Consider the following 18,869-nt stretch of genomic DNA (forward strand, 5'->3'; position numbering starts at 1 on the left):
CTGGGAATTATCCCATGGTGTGCCCAAGACGTCTGTACACGTCTTAGGGGAAAGAAATGAAAAAGATAAAGAACAAGTTGGGAAATCGGATGGGCACCCCACGTCGCTATTTTGAAAGAATACAAGGGCACACAAACGTAAGATGTGTCACTGTTGCGACAAAGCAGGGTGAGACATAGTAAGCTGCTGTGCAAAACTTTAATTCCCTCTGTTTAACAATTACTGATCAGTGGGTCTATCAGTTATGGATAGATTGAATGATTGATTTGGTACAGTCCTCCGTCTGGTGTCTGGCGCGTGCCAGCCCAACGCGGTCCTGTCCTCTGTCGAAGATGCTGTAGTACTCCGTCAGAAACACATCTCCCAGAATCCACAGCGGTCCTTGCTGAGACATTAGGTCCATTGCCACGAAGCCGCTGAAACACAACTCCCTGCCGCCCAAAACTTCCTGTACAGACAGCAAGCAGAGAGAGACGAACGGAGAGAAAGATTTTAATTAGGAATTGGGAGACAGATAGGCAGATGATCATAGGACAGACAGACAAATCGATTGATCATACCTTCCGTACGTAGTTTTGTGATTGCAGTGTGTATTCGACCCCTCCCAGAATAAATGTCACATGTGGAAGGCTAGTTAACCTGGCACAGTCTATCAGATACTGACACGCACAGGCACGCACACGCACACACACACACACACACACACACACACACACACACACACGATTAGTTTTAGATATGTGATTTAAAAAAACAAACAATAATAAGGGTATTATATTTAGTTTTGAACCTCTCCGATGCTAGTGGGCACGGCTCCAATCAGCGCCTGCAGTTTGAGAATGTCATTGGTCGGCCCAGCAATGAGGGAGGTTCCTGTGTCGATGATCGCCTGGCAACCACGAGGACAGAACGAAGCAATACCCTGGACAGCGATGCTGACACAGAAACACAGGCAGGGGCCCACGTGTGCACACACACACACACACACACACACACACACACACACACACACACACACACACACACACACACACACACACACACACACACACATTTCCCAAATTGTTTTCAATCCAAAATATAATACTGCTGTAATGGTATGTAGACCTGCCTGTTGTGGTGTGTGTGTGTGTGTGTGTGTGTGTGTGTGTGTGTGTGTGTGTGTGTGTGTGTGTGAGAGTCACCTTTCCATCTTAACTTGCCAGTATCCCTTATTAGAGACGGGGATCCAGTTGATTGGACCACTGAACAGCGCCTCGTCAGTTCCTCCAATTAGAAGCTCTCCCTCTGGGTCCCTGGTTTGCCTTCTTTTAGACATTTGCCCACAAATTCAAAGGAAGTGAAATGAAGGGCAGATTTCAGTGTTGTTTCAGTGATGAAGAAAAGTTAGTTCAGTGATCTTTAAATATTCATATTACTTGTTAATTTATTATTCAATATTTAAAATTATTAAGTAGAAGACATGCTAGTCAGTTTACCTATTTATTAGGAGAATAGAATTATAATAGAATAAAGTAGAGTACTGTAGAGTTTAGTACAGTACAGTACAGTAAATACAGTTGAGTTAGAACAGAGAATAGTGGAATACAGTAGGACAGTACAGCCTTATTATGGTGCAAACCTTTTGGGTGAGTCCTAGCACACCCATGCTCCGACCAATACTTTGTCAAAATGTGCTCAATTTCATTAACGCTTTTCAGAAATTTCAAAAATAGCAGACCAACAACCTTTTTGAAAATGTTCGCCTGTAACGGCATGCCCAAAGTTGGTTACAAATTGAGGCAAACTGTCTGCATATAATTGCCTATACGAATGTTGACCAAAAAAAAAGTCAAGTAATGTCGGCCATTACTACAATACCTGCTGAGGTAGAATGAGAATACAGGTTTTTCTGCGAGTTTCTGAGTCATCATGCTATCGAACACAGGCTTCCCAACGATCTCGGCCAGAGAGGGGTAGGCAAGACCCAGAACTCCGTCAAACTGAGCCAGGACAAACGCCTGGCCTGGTTCATATACAGACTCTCCAAACTCCTGTTCTATCACCGTCAGATCTCCTATCTGGAGAGGAGAGCATTTTAACCATTATTTTATAAGTCTGCTGATTGCATGGAAATTTGTATTTAGAAGGCATTTGCAGAATCGACCTTAGGCGATTTAACAAAACCCTTTTTGCTTTAACCACATATGATATCAATTGTCTTACACTACCTTTAAGCCGGAGTTATACATGGTTTTGTGTGGCGTCATCATGTACGGAACATAGTAGATCTACGAGCTCACAACACATCGCACTGCGATGTGCACAACACCGCACAAATCTAAGTATGACTCAGGCATACACGTTACCTTCAGAGTCTCTCTGCCCATGACGCCCAGCAGGTGTCCTGAACCATAGTTAATTCCAAACGTTCTTCCATCATGACCAAAAGTATGAGAGTCAAATGCCTTAAATTGCTGGTGGTTGGCTGGAACATGCACACACACACACACACACACGCACAGTGTATAACAATATCATCATACAACAAAGTAGAAATTAGGGATAAGGTGGTTAATTAGATTAAGAACTGAGAACAGGCGACATTCTGATTAAATTTTTTCACTTTTTTTTGTTGTTGCTTTTGTGCCTTTATTGATAGTTACGGACAGGAAAGAGGGAGAGAGAGAAGGGGAGAGACATGCAGCAAAGGTCGTTATGAACGGGACTCGAACATGCGACGCGCTGTCAGGCCAGAGCCTATATGTGGCATGCGCCTGGACCACTAGGCCAGCGGGCACCCCGACATTCGGATTTGTTAGCAGAGTCCATTATGGAGGATAAAATGACATTAATTATCCGGTTTTGTACTGAACTGGCATCTGTTGATAATACTAGATTATCATATCAGTAACTGATAGGGCTAGAGAGTGCATATGCATACACACACACACTGAGAGACCATGGACTTTTAATCTGTATGGTGAATACACTGGTTTAAGGCCAGGTCATTTTGACACAAAATTGCGCACACACGCACCCAGTGGTGTAAAGTAACTGAGTACATAGTAGTACTGTACTTAAGTACACTTTGAGGTATTTTTACTTTACTGGAATAGTTTTACTTCTTCACCACTACATCTCAGAGGAAAATATTGTACTTTTTTTTACTCCACTCTACAATTATTAGAAAACTTTAGTTTTCTTAATTTACTTACTTAGTTAATTTAGTTACTTCATTTTTCATTATTAGAATTACTACGAAACATAGATGAACCTTTTCAGCCCTATATACGTTGGCTATTGCAAAGTGCTTTACATACAAGTAAAGATTCACAGAAATGTAAAAAATAGTACAACAAAAAGTTGTAAGCTTGTAGATCTGCTATTTCCAAAGGATTTTTATACATTTTAAAAACGAGTGAAATGGGAAGTTCTGCACAATGATGAGTAGTTTTACTTTTGATACTTTAAGTATTTGACACCAGTACTTTTGCACTTTTACACTTTTTTTGCACTTTTTAGAATTTGAATACCAGACTACACTTCGATCTAGCATACAACATTGATGCATGCTAGATGTATACAAAGGGTGTGATACATCTTGCCCCAATGCATTTCCAATGGAAGTCACATGGTTTGACACAACATTTGTGTTGTACAGCTTTCGGCTGTGTTTCGACTGCCCCCCACCCCCTCATACAACACAATTGTTGTGTCAAACCATGTGACTCCCATTGGAAATGGGAGCTTGCATCATCTCATACAACATCATCACATACAACAAGCATACATCAATCTGTTGCGAAGGTGTGAGTCAGGCCTTATACTTGTAACAGACTATTGCGACAATATGGTACTGATATGATACTTGTACTTAAGTGCAAAATGTGAGTACTTCTTCTGTCACTGCTTACCACAGGCCTGGCTCACACAGTAGGATGAAGGAACCCACAGGTCAGCGGATCCAGTATCAAATATAACAGTGAAGTTCTGTCCTGGAGTCCCAAGAGTGATCTGGCCATAGAACTGAGCCTGAGTGACACACGCACGCACGCACACGCGCACGCACGCACGCACACACACACACACACACACACACACACACACACACACACACACACACACACACACACACACACACACACACACACACACACACACACACACACACACACACACACACACACACACACACACACACACACACACACACACACGTTATCCAATGACCTATGTCCTAAAGTGGGGTCCGGGGAACCCCAGGGGTCCTTGAGGGACTTCCAGGGGGTCCCCAGCTAAATGATGGTTTGGAACCAAATGGTCCCTGGTCTGAGAGTTTTGTACACAGTTAAATTAACATTGATTTTACAATATAGATTGGGGGTCCCAGAGATAGAAATGCCATTAAATGGGGGTCCGTAGACTAATGCATGTCAAACTGGGGGGGGGGGTCCTTGAAATTAAACAGGTTGATAATCTCTGTTAGAGCCATAAAGATCTTCTCTTATGGGGGTGTCCCTGGCATATCTTTTCAAATGGGGGGTCCGTGGGACAATTAGTGTACATTTGGGGGTCCTTGACATGAAAACGTTTGGGAACCACTGTCCTATGGTATCCGAGTGGTTCTCAAACATTTTTCATGTCAGACCGCCATTTGAAGATTATTTTGTGCGAGGGACCATTTGGTTTAACTTTTTAATGACATTTTAAAATGTAATGCTATATATTATTAGCTCATTTAGCTAGGGCCCCCCGTCGAGGACCCCTGTTCTCTTACGTCCATGTAGTTGTGGAGTTTCACCCTGGTGTGATCCAGGAGACGCAGGGATGGTGTCCCAGCAGGGAAACACTGAGCATAGCGACGGCTGAACACATCCGTCTGGTGTTCTCTCATAAACTCCTCCAACACACCGCTGGCACGCAGCAGACTGCGAACCGAACGCACCTTCTTCAGAGGAACCCTGGTGCAAGAAAGAGAATATTACTAGACCAAACTTTTAATTTCAATGACCCACATCACTCTGAGAGTACAATTAAATGGAACCATTTGGTTCCATTTGTACACTCTCAGTTAAAGACCTGTTTGGAACAGCCTCAGGAACCCAGATGGTCTCGTCTGGACCACACTTTGAGAACCACTGCATTAGAACTTTAGAAGATTCTAAAGTCAGGGGTGTCATTCGGGGGTCTAGCCCCAGGGAAATGTCAATTGCCTGCAACCCCCTAGCAGTTGTGTATGTTTTAACCTAAAGATTCAGGGCTTTGATTCATTTTTCCTCCACCTCCAACAACATTTCAGAAACAGAAAGAAAACAACTTAATTAAGTTGACTATAGCCTTAATGCATCGCAATAAAACAGTTTTTATCCGACTACAGAGAAATATAGTCCTTTGTATTGGCAGTGTAGCCAAATGTATGTATAGGCAAGGTATAAACAATTCAGCCTTTGTTCCCCCATGCATGCACATGCAGCTATTATATTTCCAGTCCAAAAAGAATTGTCTTGTTCAAATGGCAGTGTATATAAATTAACTGCAAAAAGCTTATTAAAAAAAATTCTTTCACATCTTGAATCCAGGTTTCAATGAGGCTATAACATGGTTAAAATAGTTTGAAGTTCAATGGGCTTATATAGATGGGGGGGGATAAAATGAAAATGTAACATGTAACTAAATATTGATTAACTGCACACAAAAGCCAAAGTAGCCAGTAAAACGACCCCAGAAGTTTTGTGAATTACCCCTTAAAAAACATTAATACCTTGAAAAACAGCATTGTAATAGTTACCTAATGAGGCCATGTGCTGACCAGATGAGCGAGCAGATGGTGAGAAACTCTGTCCACTTCATGTCTGTCTCTGTCCTGCTGAGACTGATGTTCTGTCTGCTTGATGTTGGACAGTCCAGTCATTGTTTGTCTAGTGTTGTTGGCATTACAGGTAGGTCGCAGTGCCTCTGACCTCAGTCATCACACCACAGCCAGGCCATTTCAGCTTGTAGATATGCCATTTTCAAATAGCTGACCACTTCACCACTTTTCAAACCCATTTTCATATACTAGGTACTAATAATCATGATAAAATGGCACAGTTTTTTTTTCCTACTCAGTCTGTGTTCATAAGAGGGCTGTGGGTAGTTCAGCAACCCGTCCACCAGTGACATCAATGGGGAATCCAAAATAATAGAAACTTGAATGCGAAAATGGAAGCCATCATTCACGATAATACAAATGTAAACATTTTTGTAAAAAAGTTTAAAAAAAATCTGCCTAACAATGTCACTGGTAGATGGGTTTCTGAACTGCCGACAGCCCCCTTGAGACACAGACAGATAGGTTGAAAAGTGGTGCCTTAAGTAAAACTTATCCTAGTTGCTTCTCTTGTTAGTTTTCAATCATAGACCTGGCTGCTTGTTTCTTTAACGATTTTTACATTTTACACCTGCAGTCTATAGGGAGTAAGTTATGGAGGTACGGTAGATATGTTGCAAAATTCATCCAGGAATAAGGTGAATAGATCTGCAAGAGCCAATTCAAGTCCTTTTGATTGAAGCAATTTACCATTCTGTTCCTATAGGCACCCATCATAATGGTTCTTAAATGTTTTATATTTATTTATTATGGATAATATGTTCGTTAAGAAACATGTATAGGCTACTATACATTTATATAAAACCTTCAAATCAGTATGGTTACTTTAATCAAGTGTACTTTTGTCCATCATCTATAATCATTGATACATATTTACCTCATTCAAATTAGTACATCATACCATAAATCTGAAAAGAATTAGCACAAACGCAAATCATCTGGCTTGTTGCCTTTATTCTTTCAGTAAACAAACAGGACTTTTGTTCCACATTTTGTAGACAACCCAGCCAACACTAGCACGCCCTTCTGCTGTACATCAGCATGTAATTTAAAGTCTGCTAGACGTGGAAACTTTCAACCTGTCTAACAAGCGCTCAACATAAATGTAAAACTAGCTGGAGAGAAAACTTGCAGCGTAATATCTTTAGCTTTAGCATAATCATGGCAAGGCAAGTGAGCTAGCGTTAGCGGGGCTAGTCTGTACAGTGCATTCCACAGGGACCTAAACATGAAAACCAGAGTGCCGAATTATATTTCCTCCATGTGAACTAGACTGAAAACAACAGATAAATACACAAACTGATCCTCCACCATAGTCTTCATGCTCCATCTTCATCTAACAGGGGTGGTGGTCTGGAACACGCTTCCTGTTGGGGAAAAAAAACACACGTACAGATCATTCACACAAAATAAATGTAAAATCTATTCGCTATACCTTTCCATCCATCTGCTTCCGTCTTTCTTACAGTGTAGGTAGAGCACCCGCAGCCCACAAGGTTGTGGGTTTGATCACGCGTACCGCCAGCTCAGCATATAGCACAGCTTGGGCCACAAAGTCTTGTGGTAACTATAAGGAGCTGGTGGTAGGTGTTGCACTCCACCTCAGCAATACATCTCCTCCCATGGGTCTAGCTGTCTAGCACATTGAAACAGGGATAGACTCCCTCTGGGCTGATTTCGACATTAAGGCTCTACAACCCATTTACTTGTCTATCTACAGTAGTGGATCTCAAAGTGGGGTCCAAGCACCCTCAAGGTTCTTTGGGGAGGTTCCAAATGGACCCTTAAAGGTCTGTAACTCTGAGAATGTACAAACAGAACCAAATTAAAAGTTTGAGCACTGTTTGTTTGTAGAGGTTTGTGACGATTTAAAAAAAAGAAAGAAAATGGGCGACTATGTGCAAAGATGTTCTTGTCAGATGTACTGCTTGGCTGTCCCCAACAAAAAACTATAAATAAAAGTTTGAGCACTGCCGATTGACAGTTACCCAATTTTATCTGTCTCCCTCCCTCCCCCCTCCATACCTTGGCGCAGCTTTGATGATGTTGTCCACTCTGAGGATCATCTCAGCAGCTTCAGCAGCACTCAGTAACACCTGCCTCTTCACCTGGAACGACTCTGTGATTCCCAACTCACACATGTCTCCTATGGTCCCCTGATACATGTCTGCACGCACGCACGCACACACACGCACACACACACACACGGTTTAGGGTTTTGAAATTAAAAAGTCACATTCTTTCACGATACTTAACATGTCTAGTCATACTGTGTTGTGTGGGTGCGTGATCTGTTTCGATAGTGAGTGTAGTACAGGTGTAAATGAATGGATTCTGAGGGCCAAGCTACATTGGGCGGGAATTGGCTCTGCTCTGTCCGCAACGGTACACTGCCACTATAATCAGTGATAATCAATGAAACACTAAGTGCTGCCGTTCCAGTCTGCCCACAGTACGGTTCTGTTCCATCCCCAGTGTTGCCCCCTGTAAGATGCATAGCAATGCAGACGTGGACGATTCTGTACCAATGCATTCACATTCCATAATAGGTAATTGCCTACAGACGTTTAGTGTTTAATTTTGAATGAATGATTGGTTTATTTTTGGTCATCTATCTATCTTTGTATCTATAAATGCACCACGTCTCTGTACATCCGTCTGTACTCTGTACGTATGTACGGCTGTACTGCACGTAACTCGAGAACCGTTTGCCCCACCGAGTTCAAATTCGACACACACATTCCACACCCCCACAGGGAGTGCAGTGCCCGGTGTTGAGTCGGTCGGACCCACGTTCCATGTCCCAAACTCCCACAAAAGGCCCCTGCCCAGGCTCTGGACAGGGGCCCTGCCAATAGCAATATTTGGGCATGCCTGACACAGAACTCCATATATAGGAATAAAGGACACAGAAAGAAATCTCCATATATGGTCATAAAAGGGACACGGGTATTGCATAGCCGGGTGGGGACCTCCAACTCCCATCTTTACCAACTCTGCTCTACAGCCAGGCACCGGTCTAGTCATTTACAATTAACCATAAACAAAAACATACGATTTGGAATCATCAAGTTTAAAGTAGTGGTGTGTGTACTCACCGAGTCCATATGTGCTCTTGTTCTCCTGGTGAGCAGCTCTGAGCTGAGAGATCAGTTCAGAGCTGTCATAACCGGCATTGTCTGCGATGATGGTAGGCAGCTAGAAAACGCACACAAAAAACACATTTTTATTGTGAATACATGTAACATTGATGGTTACATAATAAACTTATAAATCCGTTATAAATGAGTCCCAAGACGACTTTGTTTTCCGAAATAAAACATGACAGTACAAACTCCAAGTACATACACGCCTCTCCGAACACATTGCAGATGTTACAAGTGGCTATTGGGACTGCATTTTCAATCATTCAAAAATCATACAAAGCATGATATCTTCTGTTGGGTAGAAACCTTGTTCGTCCAAAACCATTACTTTTGACCTGAGGGAGTGTTATTGGAAGTTCAGTCGTTTTATCAGTTGTCCGGAAATATAAATAAATACTAAAATCTGTCCGTTATGCCCATATGGAGATCCATGATATCAATACGATAGTACCAACTTCATAGCCAAAACCAAGTAACTAAGTATTGTGATAATGAGTGCTAGGGATGGGAAGTGTAAATCTTTATCAGTTTAAGCTGATAAAGATTATCATAAAGAAGTAATCCACTATCTGTTTAGGACTAATTAACTTAAAATGTAATCAGTGTCAACAGGTTTGTGGCTCAGGGGCCTGAATAATTGTCAAATGTGTTAAAAATAATACAATTGCTGCTATTGGACCCTGACCAAGGCTTGTAGCCAAAACGCGTTGGTCCATTTTTAATGATCTTTGCCATGCCATACAAATAAAGGCTTTTTTCACTTGACTGGAACAGAGTGCCTTGGACCCCTTTAAGTTTTCACAATTGCTGCAATGTTCTAATAATAACAACAGTTGAAATGTTACCGTTATCAGAGCCTTGGCAAATGACTCAATGGCAACAGCCTCCTTTCCTGGTGTCCGCATGGCCAGATCAGCCACTGCCTTAGCCATCAGCATCTCAGAGCAACCTGGCGGGAGAAAGTGAATGGGGTGTGACTGTAGATCTATTGATATATGCGTGCGCGCTTGCGTGTGTGTTGGGGGGGGTCTGTGTGTGTTGAATACCTCCTCCATACACTGTGCGAGTTTCTTTCACAGTCTGAGCGAGGACACACAGTGCATCGTGTAAAGACCTCTCTGCCTCATCCAGGATCTGCTGGGTGGCTCCACGCAGCACGATAGTGCACGCCTCACCTACACACACACACACACACACACACAGTTAACACTGTGGTCCTGTGGATATTTTAAAAATGTTCATGTATTATGAATAGGGCTGGGCAATATAGACAAAATACAATCACGATATCTTCGATCAATATCTTTAACCGAATACCGTGAACGATACCGCAATATCATCATATTGGAACTATTTTAATTTCAACCATTTTTTTTAAATAGTTGATTATTATTAAGTGATTAAAACCAAGAAAAGACAACACTTATGTCATAACGTTAAAATATCCCAGCTGATATCTAGTCTCATATGACGATAGGTGTAGTTATAATAATAATAATAATATCGGTATAATGGCCAACCCTAATTATGAAATGGTGTGTTCTTAGTACCCATGGCAACTCCAGAGAAGTGGATGAGTGTGTCTTCTCCAATCATCACCTCCTCAATCAGTTTACAGTATCCCAGCTTCACCAGTTCAGGATGGTCAAACGTACTGGTGATCTCTCCTCCTGCACACATACACAAAACAGCATGGACACCAAGTTTGATACATGGCACTAGAAAAATGTTGAACCATGTCTTCATCAATGTAATCAATCCTATACATCAGGGGTCTTCAATATGTTGTCCGATAACTCTAGGCTGCCCTCAGAGTTACTACAGGGGACCGCAATAGGATTTTCTTTTTTTGCATTAGCGACTTGAACCCTAGTGTCCCTATTCTCAGGAGAACTTGAACCTAAAACAGCAGATCTACAAGGTCACAACAAGCGTGTGGATAGGCTATTTTCAGCAAAGAGGTTTGGCATAGGGGAAAAAAGAGCAGACCAAGTACAGAGTGAAAGGTCAAGTTCTGACGTTTTAAGTGGCTGAATCCGACATGACAGTGCTGTCAAACGAGTCTATGAAATCTATGGAAAAGTTTAATCTGCAACACGGTTTTATAAAATATGTAGTGGAGGTCCCCGCTTCATTTCTCTCAGCTAGGGGGTCCTTGTGCTGAAAAACGTTGAAGACCCCCATCTTACCAGTGACCAGAGCCAGCCTCTCCACACCAGCGAAGTCGGCATGTTCGATGGCCATCACTCCCGCCTGAGCAAACAACTGCTCTGGATAGTTATAGATCAACTGTCTGAGAGACACAAACAGAGGTGTAACATTACCACACAATACTATAGATCAGTGGTTCTAAAAGTGAGGCACGGTCCAGGGACACCCAGGGATCTTTTCATGGGGTCCCCAGCTAAATTATTGATAGGAACAAAATGGACTGGAACCTTGCAGGTCTAGACCTATGAGAGCTTACAATGGAACCAAATGGACTATTATGGATCCATTTGCTAAGGTTCCATTTGTACACTCTCCGAGTTATGAGGTTTTGTGGACCTGATGTACACTACACTGGGGGTCCTTGACGTTTGAGAACCACTGTGATATATTTCAGAGCCAATTGTACTTGCCTACATTAGTTAAAGGCATAAAGCAGCACTATCACTATGCAACTTTCCTCTTCTACCCTGGATTTGAATCTGGTTACCTGCTGAAGTGCTGGCATTTTTCCCCATTGAGCTGATATTAGGGACCTGCTTGCTTGAGGCATGAATTGATTCTTGACCATCAGGTCAAAGTTTGTGTGAGATCCTATGTCTAGGTGAGACATGACCTTTGACACCATCTAAATGTCTCGATAGAAGAGACAAAATACAACCACCCCAATAGTATTAGTTTATTGAATTAACCGTACAGATTGAACAAATCTTAAACGTATAAATTAAACAAAAGTTACATAGTGAGGCTTTAGGTCTTTAAAGATTATAAATTAGACCTTTTTGACAGTAGTTGCCATTATTACTGGGTGAAACAAATTCTGCAGGGAATCGACATTATGTTAGTAGCTAAAAACTACAAGAACGCAGACGTTGTGAATTATAATTTAGGCATCAGAATATGGCCTAGTTGCATGTGTGTGTGAGTACCTGTTGATGAAGCAGTTGATTCCGTGTTTCAGGATGCGGTCAACTTTCTCCTTCATCTTTTCTTTCTCAGCCATTTCAATTTCTGCAACCTTCGCTGTTGAGTCAACTCTCACCCTGGAACCAAAGATCTACACCCACACAGTTTGTTAGTGAATTATATAGTAGTTGGGATGTAATGTTACGAAGAAGGCGTGTGGGAGACCATGTACTGTGTATACCTTAATCTTGTCTGTGTCCATGCCAGTGTTGGCAATCAAGATGTTAACATTCTCCATTCTTTTGGGCTGATTCACCCCAATCTTCTTATCCAACAGGAAGCCTGCAAATTGCACACACATACACACGTTATATGTTGTGCTAGAGGGTTGTTCTTTTGGTACCAGCAGCCTCTGACCAATCAGTGGTCTGCAGTGCTTTCACAACATCTTTAGGCATCTGCTTTTAATGAATGAATGAATGCATTTTTATTTTCGTGTCTCGTCATTAAGACCCATCCCTAGGCTTACAGGTTTATAAGACACCAACAACATAAATAAACAATATCACGTTCACTTCCCACACAGAAGTTATACCAAGTATTTGATTAAACAAAAACAGAAATAAGCAATAACATAAAATAAAATACATCACATATAAGTTCTTTGTCCGTATGTCTCAAGCTCTCTATATATTCTGCTAATGCAAATATCTTCTGTTCGAAAATCCATCTCGGTCGCTCTGCATCACTTAACCACATCAGATCTATATTTTTACATCTGTTAAATAACTTCACAATAGGTGCAAATACGTTCTTCTGTAACTCCTCTATACCTCCCAGTCTCAAGGTGCAAGGGCAAGATCCCAGAACGAAGTTGGGCACATAGGGATCTTTGTCTTTTGGATAATGGGGCACAGACGTACTTTTCACTAGCATAACAGCTTTTTATCGTAACAAATGTTCTCAGCTTTGGTTTGTACAATATGTCCTGTGACCATTTGAATTTGAATGTGAATGTTGACCATCGTCACTAGTGCAGTGTTTCCCCCATATACATTCCGCCTTTTTGGCACATCTATTGTTTATTATCTCCATTATGATATGCTCTAAAAGTGAGATTTTTATAATTTAAAACCTAAATAGACAACATGTCACAGTAGTGTGTGTGTGTGTGTGCGTTTACCCTCATCCAGGTAGGAGTCAAGGAGACTCCCTCCCAGCTTCTTGATGACGTGCACAGCGTCCAGGTTCCCAGAACCCTTCAGTCTGAGCACAGCATCCACCGCCAGCTGAGAGAAATGGGCCTTGTGATGAGTCAACAGCTTGGAGGACAGGGTGGTCCGCGCAATGTTCAGCAGATCCACCTGGAACTTGACCGGATCATTACTGACAAAGACACACACAATTACTCAGTGTAAAACGTTTTATTTGGCCCTACTTTTGGATCATTTTGGACCACAAACAGTGTGGGAATACAAAATATAGGAATTGGTCCATTCGTTCGCCTCTGGATGTTTCGCGCTTTACGCCAGTGGGTCATTCCAATTATGCCCAGCTCCCTCGATTCAGGTTTATATTCTCATGTCTGAAAACTATTAACGGTACAAAAAACCTAGCATTGTTTGAATTACTCACTTGGCCCTTCGGCTGCTAAACATCCTGGGGTGACTGAAATGAAAAATATAGATCCCATAAAATATATAAGATATGCGTGTACCCATTGTCTACTGCAGCCTCTTTCAGAGCATTTCTTGCTGCCAGAGTTGCTTTCCTCCATCCTGCAATGATCGTCTGAGGATGTATCTTCTTAGCGATCAACAGCTCTGCTTCCTACACACACACACACAGGGTATGAATGAGTTTAACCGCCTCATGACCGACACCTGTGGGCCAGACTATTGTCTGGAAAACAAGCACTGCCATGCCGTCATGAACATGGAATTACAAATGCAATGGAAACATGACATGATTCCAGCAATAGCCCAAATGAATAGAGTCTAGTCGCCTTTCCAACTGGGTGAGGAAACAGTGATGGTTGTTAAGCCTAATTCATACAGTGTGAGACAAGCCATGGCTTGTCTCACACTGTATAAACTAGGATTTAGTCTTACGGTACGTTTGCTATTATGGATTGTTTGCGAGCTAGTTATTGATTCATCTTAACAAGGGATACTCCGATCAGGTTTTTTGGGACTGACCCCGATCACCTATAGACCAATTCAGAAATGGGTCCCCCTGGTCGCAGCGAACGCATTTCCTGTAGGCAGAGACAACATATCTGCTCAAAAAATACACTGCGGTGGCTGAGACCAGAGCCATAGAGTAATGGACGAAGCATAACGTCAGTCTTACCAAATCTTTCTGTTGTATGAACACAAGGCTGCTGTATTTTATACCTCATACTATCGTCTCCGCTTACAGGAAATACATTCCCTGCGACCAGGGGACCCATTTCTCATGATCGGCCAATACTGATCTTGTGCATAAGGGGAAAATTTGAATATTTACATACATTATTAATTATATGCCAAAACCCACATCAAAACTGTTCCTGTGTGGGGATGAAGGGGAGAATGTTTAGGCCTGTCACAAAGATGCAAAATACTAATATATATATATATATACATACACACACACACACACACACGATTGACTTTTATTCCACTTAAAATGGTATAAGATTATCGAAGCATCACTATATTCTTAAGAATATCAGGGTTACCATCATAGCAATACTGTTTTTTGCAGTCAACTGAGAGCCAACAGTTTGTGGACATTCACTAATTTTTTTGACTTTTGACATATACACACACGCACACGGGGTGCAGTGGCTCAGTAGGTGGCGCGGTAGTTTGGTTAATGAAAAGGTTCCCGGTTTGATAACCAACTCCTCCTGGGTTAATGTGAAAAGAGTCCTTGAGCAAGACACTGAACCCCTAACTGCACCCAATGAGGAGGTTGTTGTCTTGCATGGTTTCCTCAATGTAATGCACCTTGTACAACACTATATAATGCACCTTTTCACTTTTACCAATAACATATATACAGTTATTGTATGCTGCTAGCTAACTGGTATGGTTATCAACAGTGTTTGGCTGGAAGGTGTGTATTAAAGTCCTATCAGAAATTAGTATGCATAACACAATAAGACAGCTCTCACCCTGAGCAGTTCAGCAGCCAACACAGTGACCGAAGTGGTTCCATCGCCAACCTCATCATCCTGAACTTTGGACATGTCTGACACACACACACACATAATTATAAATCAAATTATCAATCATTTTGGAAGAAATGCCACCTCTTTTTCATATGTGTTAACCATTTAAACACCAGCTGAAATTGGGCGTACTGACCAACAAGGACCTTGGCAGCAGGGTTATCCACACCGATGGCTTTCAGAATGGTGGCTCCATCGTTGGTTACAGTCACATTTCCTTCTTTACCTCCTCCCATCAAGATCTTATCCTGAGAAGAGAGGAGAGGAAAGCCATGAGCTGCATGTCAACAAGCACAACATATTAGGTGAATTAACCTACATGTGTATGAAGTGAATTCACAGAATTGATTGTAAAAGCAGTGTTCCAGTCCTTCTATTAACCCTCGTTAAAGTCTCAAGGTGGTAAACCTAGGGGAAAATACTGTACACAGCAGTGGTTGTCTGCATGAGTGAACATTTGGCAGATTCACAACTTTTCTTTTATTAACAATAATGTTGTGCCCTGTGTGTGTTTATTATTCATTCAGTCAAGTTTGTGTCGTGAGGACCTGTCCAGCTGACCTGTAAACGGGAATTGTGACAATTCTAACTGTCAGGGACAGACCTGAGGCTGATTCTAAAAACAGCTTCTACATCCTAACCCAAGTATTTGGGGAAACTTCTATTTTTGATTCAAATTATTATTTAAAAAAAATCATGTTGCTATATGGTCAGGTGGAAACCTTGTATAACCCAAAACAAAACAGTTCCTTTTATATAATGTTTTAGTAGTAGTGAAAATAACCGATCTGCAGTGATGAAGTAGGGATTTACAAAAGGTTTCTGCCAGACAATGATGTAACAACAATGCTTTCCCGGATTGAAAGGTATAACACAACGTATAGATAGACTTTTTTCCGGGTCTAAATGGGTAAAAGTACCCCGACAGTCAAAAGTACATGGACTTCTCCTGCCTACCGGTGAGCTCTCCTGCCGGGCCGCTTGAGGCGGAGCAGCTGAGCTCTCGCTGGACCACGCAACTCGCTTATTGATGAGTGTTATCACTCATAACTCAGACACAATTTACTGTAGCTGCATTCAAATCGTCACTGCTAGTGAAAAAAGCATCGGTTTGTGTTTTCGTGATGAAATGCGTTTGATTGGCATACCATTCCTTTTGGTCCTAGAGTGCTTTTCACCAGGTCTCCGATAGCAATGGCTCCGATGAAAGAAGACTAGAAAGAGCACAAATACATAAACTGAGTTTCGTCTTTGAGTATGAACGTTATATAATGGAAACATGAGCCAAATGGACCCCCCTGGGCTCAAGCCCCCCCAAGTATCACATGGAACCCCTTTAACACATCCCACACACTTACCAGTCTGGCGGTTTCAGCCTTCTCCTCATCTGCTCCATGTTTGAAGATGTTGACCGGGGCCATGGATAAGGACGCCTGCAGTAACCATAGCGACAAATCAAGGTTCAAGTTGTTTTGTTGTCTTGTGTACACAGTATATAAGAACAGTTAACATACATAAAAGGTAAACAAAAAAGTAATAATCAACAACCTATCCATGCACCCATATTCAATATCAGTTTCAAACTGATCAAACATAACACTAAATAAACTAAGATTATGAAGGAAGCAATGGGGGAATAGTCAAATTAATTAAACTTCCTTAAAATTCTTCCTATGAATTGAATATGAAGGACCCCAATGGAAATAAGCCATAGGCTTTCTTGGGTTTTTAATCCTCTTAGCAGACCTTGTATTGAACTGTACTTTCCTGAGCATTTTTCTGCAAACTGTTAATAAAGTATTGAATCAATCAAAAAACGTATTGCACTCGAACCTTCCCTCCCTCTTCCCAGAATCATCTAGAAGCTTCTTATGTTGCTACTTGCTAGTGCTACACCAAGCAAGGAGGAACATTATTCGACAATTGTGGTCTAACACACTGTCCGTGTCTCCAGACTCTCCACAGATGAGATGAGCATCTGCTCATCTGGTTGCACCTTGACATTAAACACGTTATGGTCTTATTAAAACACGTTGTGGTCCTAAGTAGAACTGTATGGGACTGTGGGTGGAGCTAGCAGAACAAAGCATCTCCTCATGTACAACCTTAATGTGTTCCACAAACCTATGAAACCGCAATATTAAACGTGTGTCTGTTTAATATTAACTGAAGTAAGCCTTTGCAGTGAAAATGCATGGAATGTAAACATTGGGAACAACGTCGTTTGTGACAGTACTTAAGTTAGCCTCCCCTAGCGTAGCGGCTAACACGCCCATGTGCTGAACTGCACTGTCAGCCCCGACTAGCATCCCTGCTAGTAGCCCTGAGACTGTAAAGCGTCATGTGAACCATGGCTACCCTGCTAGCATCCGGCTAGCATCGCCGGCTAACCTAGTAACAAACATCATGGAAGGATTCGTTTGTTTACGTTAGGGTGGAAAATGAGCTTGTGTTTATCCCACTCTGCCACAGTGGCTTCAGGGTATCCATGTAGAATTATGACATAGTCACATTATAAGGTAATAAGTGTTTTCTCACCATTTTTTCTTTCAGTTGATGGCTGTCTTGGCTGAAGCCGTGCACGCGCAGAGAAAAGAGGGACTGATGATGATCAGAGGGATGACGTAATGACGTAAGATTACGTGACGACGCACTAAAAAGAAAGAAAGATAATTTATTCATTCCAAATGTCCAATCGGACTCTATCAGAGACTCCAATTGAGTCCAATATCGAACATATCTAAAGTGTACAACTGTACATGAGCACGTCGTAGTGTCTTATTATATCACATAATTATTTATTTGTATTATTATTTATGTGTTTGGTTGGTAACTTATTGGTAGCCTACTAGCCTGACATTTTTCGTTTTTCTTCTATTTTATCACTTTATTCCTGTTATATTCCGGTTCTTAGTAAGAACCGTAAAATCAAATGTATAATGTTTTGACAATATGTAGGCTGGTACCGCCACTGTACCGCACGGTGGCGGTACTAGCCTACATCTGGCAACTGCATGTGTTCAGTCGAATACCAAACGACTAAATCGCCTCACTCGCCTGTTATGTTACCGTTCGCTTCAGTTGTGTGTGTGTGTGTGTGTGTGTGTGTGTGTGTGTGTGTGTGTGTGTGTGTGTGTGTGTGTGTAATGCATACAGATGCTTAAAAACATTAGGCCTAGAGGCCTACATTTAAAATGATTTGCCCATGCCTATTGATTCCACAAATCAATAATTATCATAGCGTTACGGTTTTAACTCAATCAATAGTACGAAAATAAATAATGAATAGTGCAGCGCACTGACATTAGGAAGGAAACATCACAAGGAGGTGTTTAAGTATTAAATTCAGAGTAGACTAGCTTGTAATAAGTACCAGCAAAACACGGCCGATCATAGCCGAATGAAATGTTATTGCGGGCAGAGAGAGAGAGAGAGAGAGAGAGAGAGAGAGAGCCGCGTTCATCACAGTGTGGGTCTACCTTAAAACGCTCGGCTCATCTTCGCGCACCACGTGATCCGGTTCCTGGAAAGTTCCTGGAAA

General features: G+C 41.8%; 2 protein-coding genes across 2 annotated transcripts; both read right to left on the reverse strand.

Annotated features, from left to right (window-relative positions):
• Positions 1-238: 238 nt before the first annotated feature.
• Positions 239-5,832, reverse strand: nots (nothepsin; the record flags this gene model as incomplete). Its single annotated transcript, XM_083757353.1, has 9 exons — positions 239-448; positions 561-659; positions 791-935; positions 1,185-1,304; positions 1,861-2,060; positions 2,349-2,467; positions 3,897-4,014; positions 4,760-4,943; positions 5,771-5,832. 9 exons carry the CDS (start codon positions 5,830-5,832, stop codon positions 239-241), a joined length of 1,257 nt encoding a protein of 418 aa, XP_083613479.1.
• A 956-nt stretch (positions 5,833-6,788) lies between these two features.
• Positions 6,789-17,929, reverse strand: cct2 (chaperonin containing TCP1, subunit 2 (beta)). Its single transcript, XM_083758240.1, has 16 exons — positions 17,867-17,929; positions 16,687-16,761; positions 16,477-16,542; positions 15,465-15,576; positions 15,272-15,348; positions 13,829-13,941; positions 13,295-13,497; positions 12,353-12,453; positions 12,135-12,262; positions 11,187-11,290; positions 10,548-10,667; positions 10,044-10,172; positions 9,843-9,946; positions 8,950-9,049; positions 7,877-8,018; positions 6,789-7,218 (listed from the first exon to the last, which is right to left on the reverse strand). Exons 1-16 carry the CDS (start codon positions 17,867-17,869, stop codon positions 7,188-7,190), a joined length of 1,608 nt encoding a protein of 535 aa, XP_083614366.1. The 5' UTR covers positions 17,870-17,929; the 3' UTR covers positions 6,789-7,187.
• Positions 17,930-18,869: the final 940 nt, after the last annotated feature.

Source organism: Protomyctophum parallelum (genome assembly GCF_964188405.1).
Source record: "Protomyctophum parallelum genome assembly, chromosome: 22".
Lineage (NCBI taxonomy): Eukaryota > Metazoa > Chordata > Actinopteri > Myctophiformes > Myctophidae > Protomyctophum > Protomyctophum parallelum.

Bases quoted from the DNA above. Each gene is read 5' to 3' on its own strand.
- cct2 (XM_083758240.1), bottom strand. The intron at 9,050-9,842 runs GTAACATTTCAA...TGCGTTTTCTAG, and splicing joins TTGCCAAGGCTCTGATAACG to CTGCCTACCATCATCGCAGA. The intron at 8,019-8,949 runs GTGAGTACACAC...GCGTGCGTGCAG, and splicing joins CAAGAGCACATATGGACTCG to ACATGTATCAGGGGACCATA.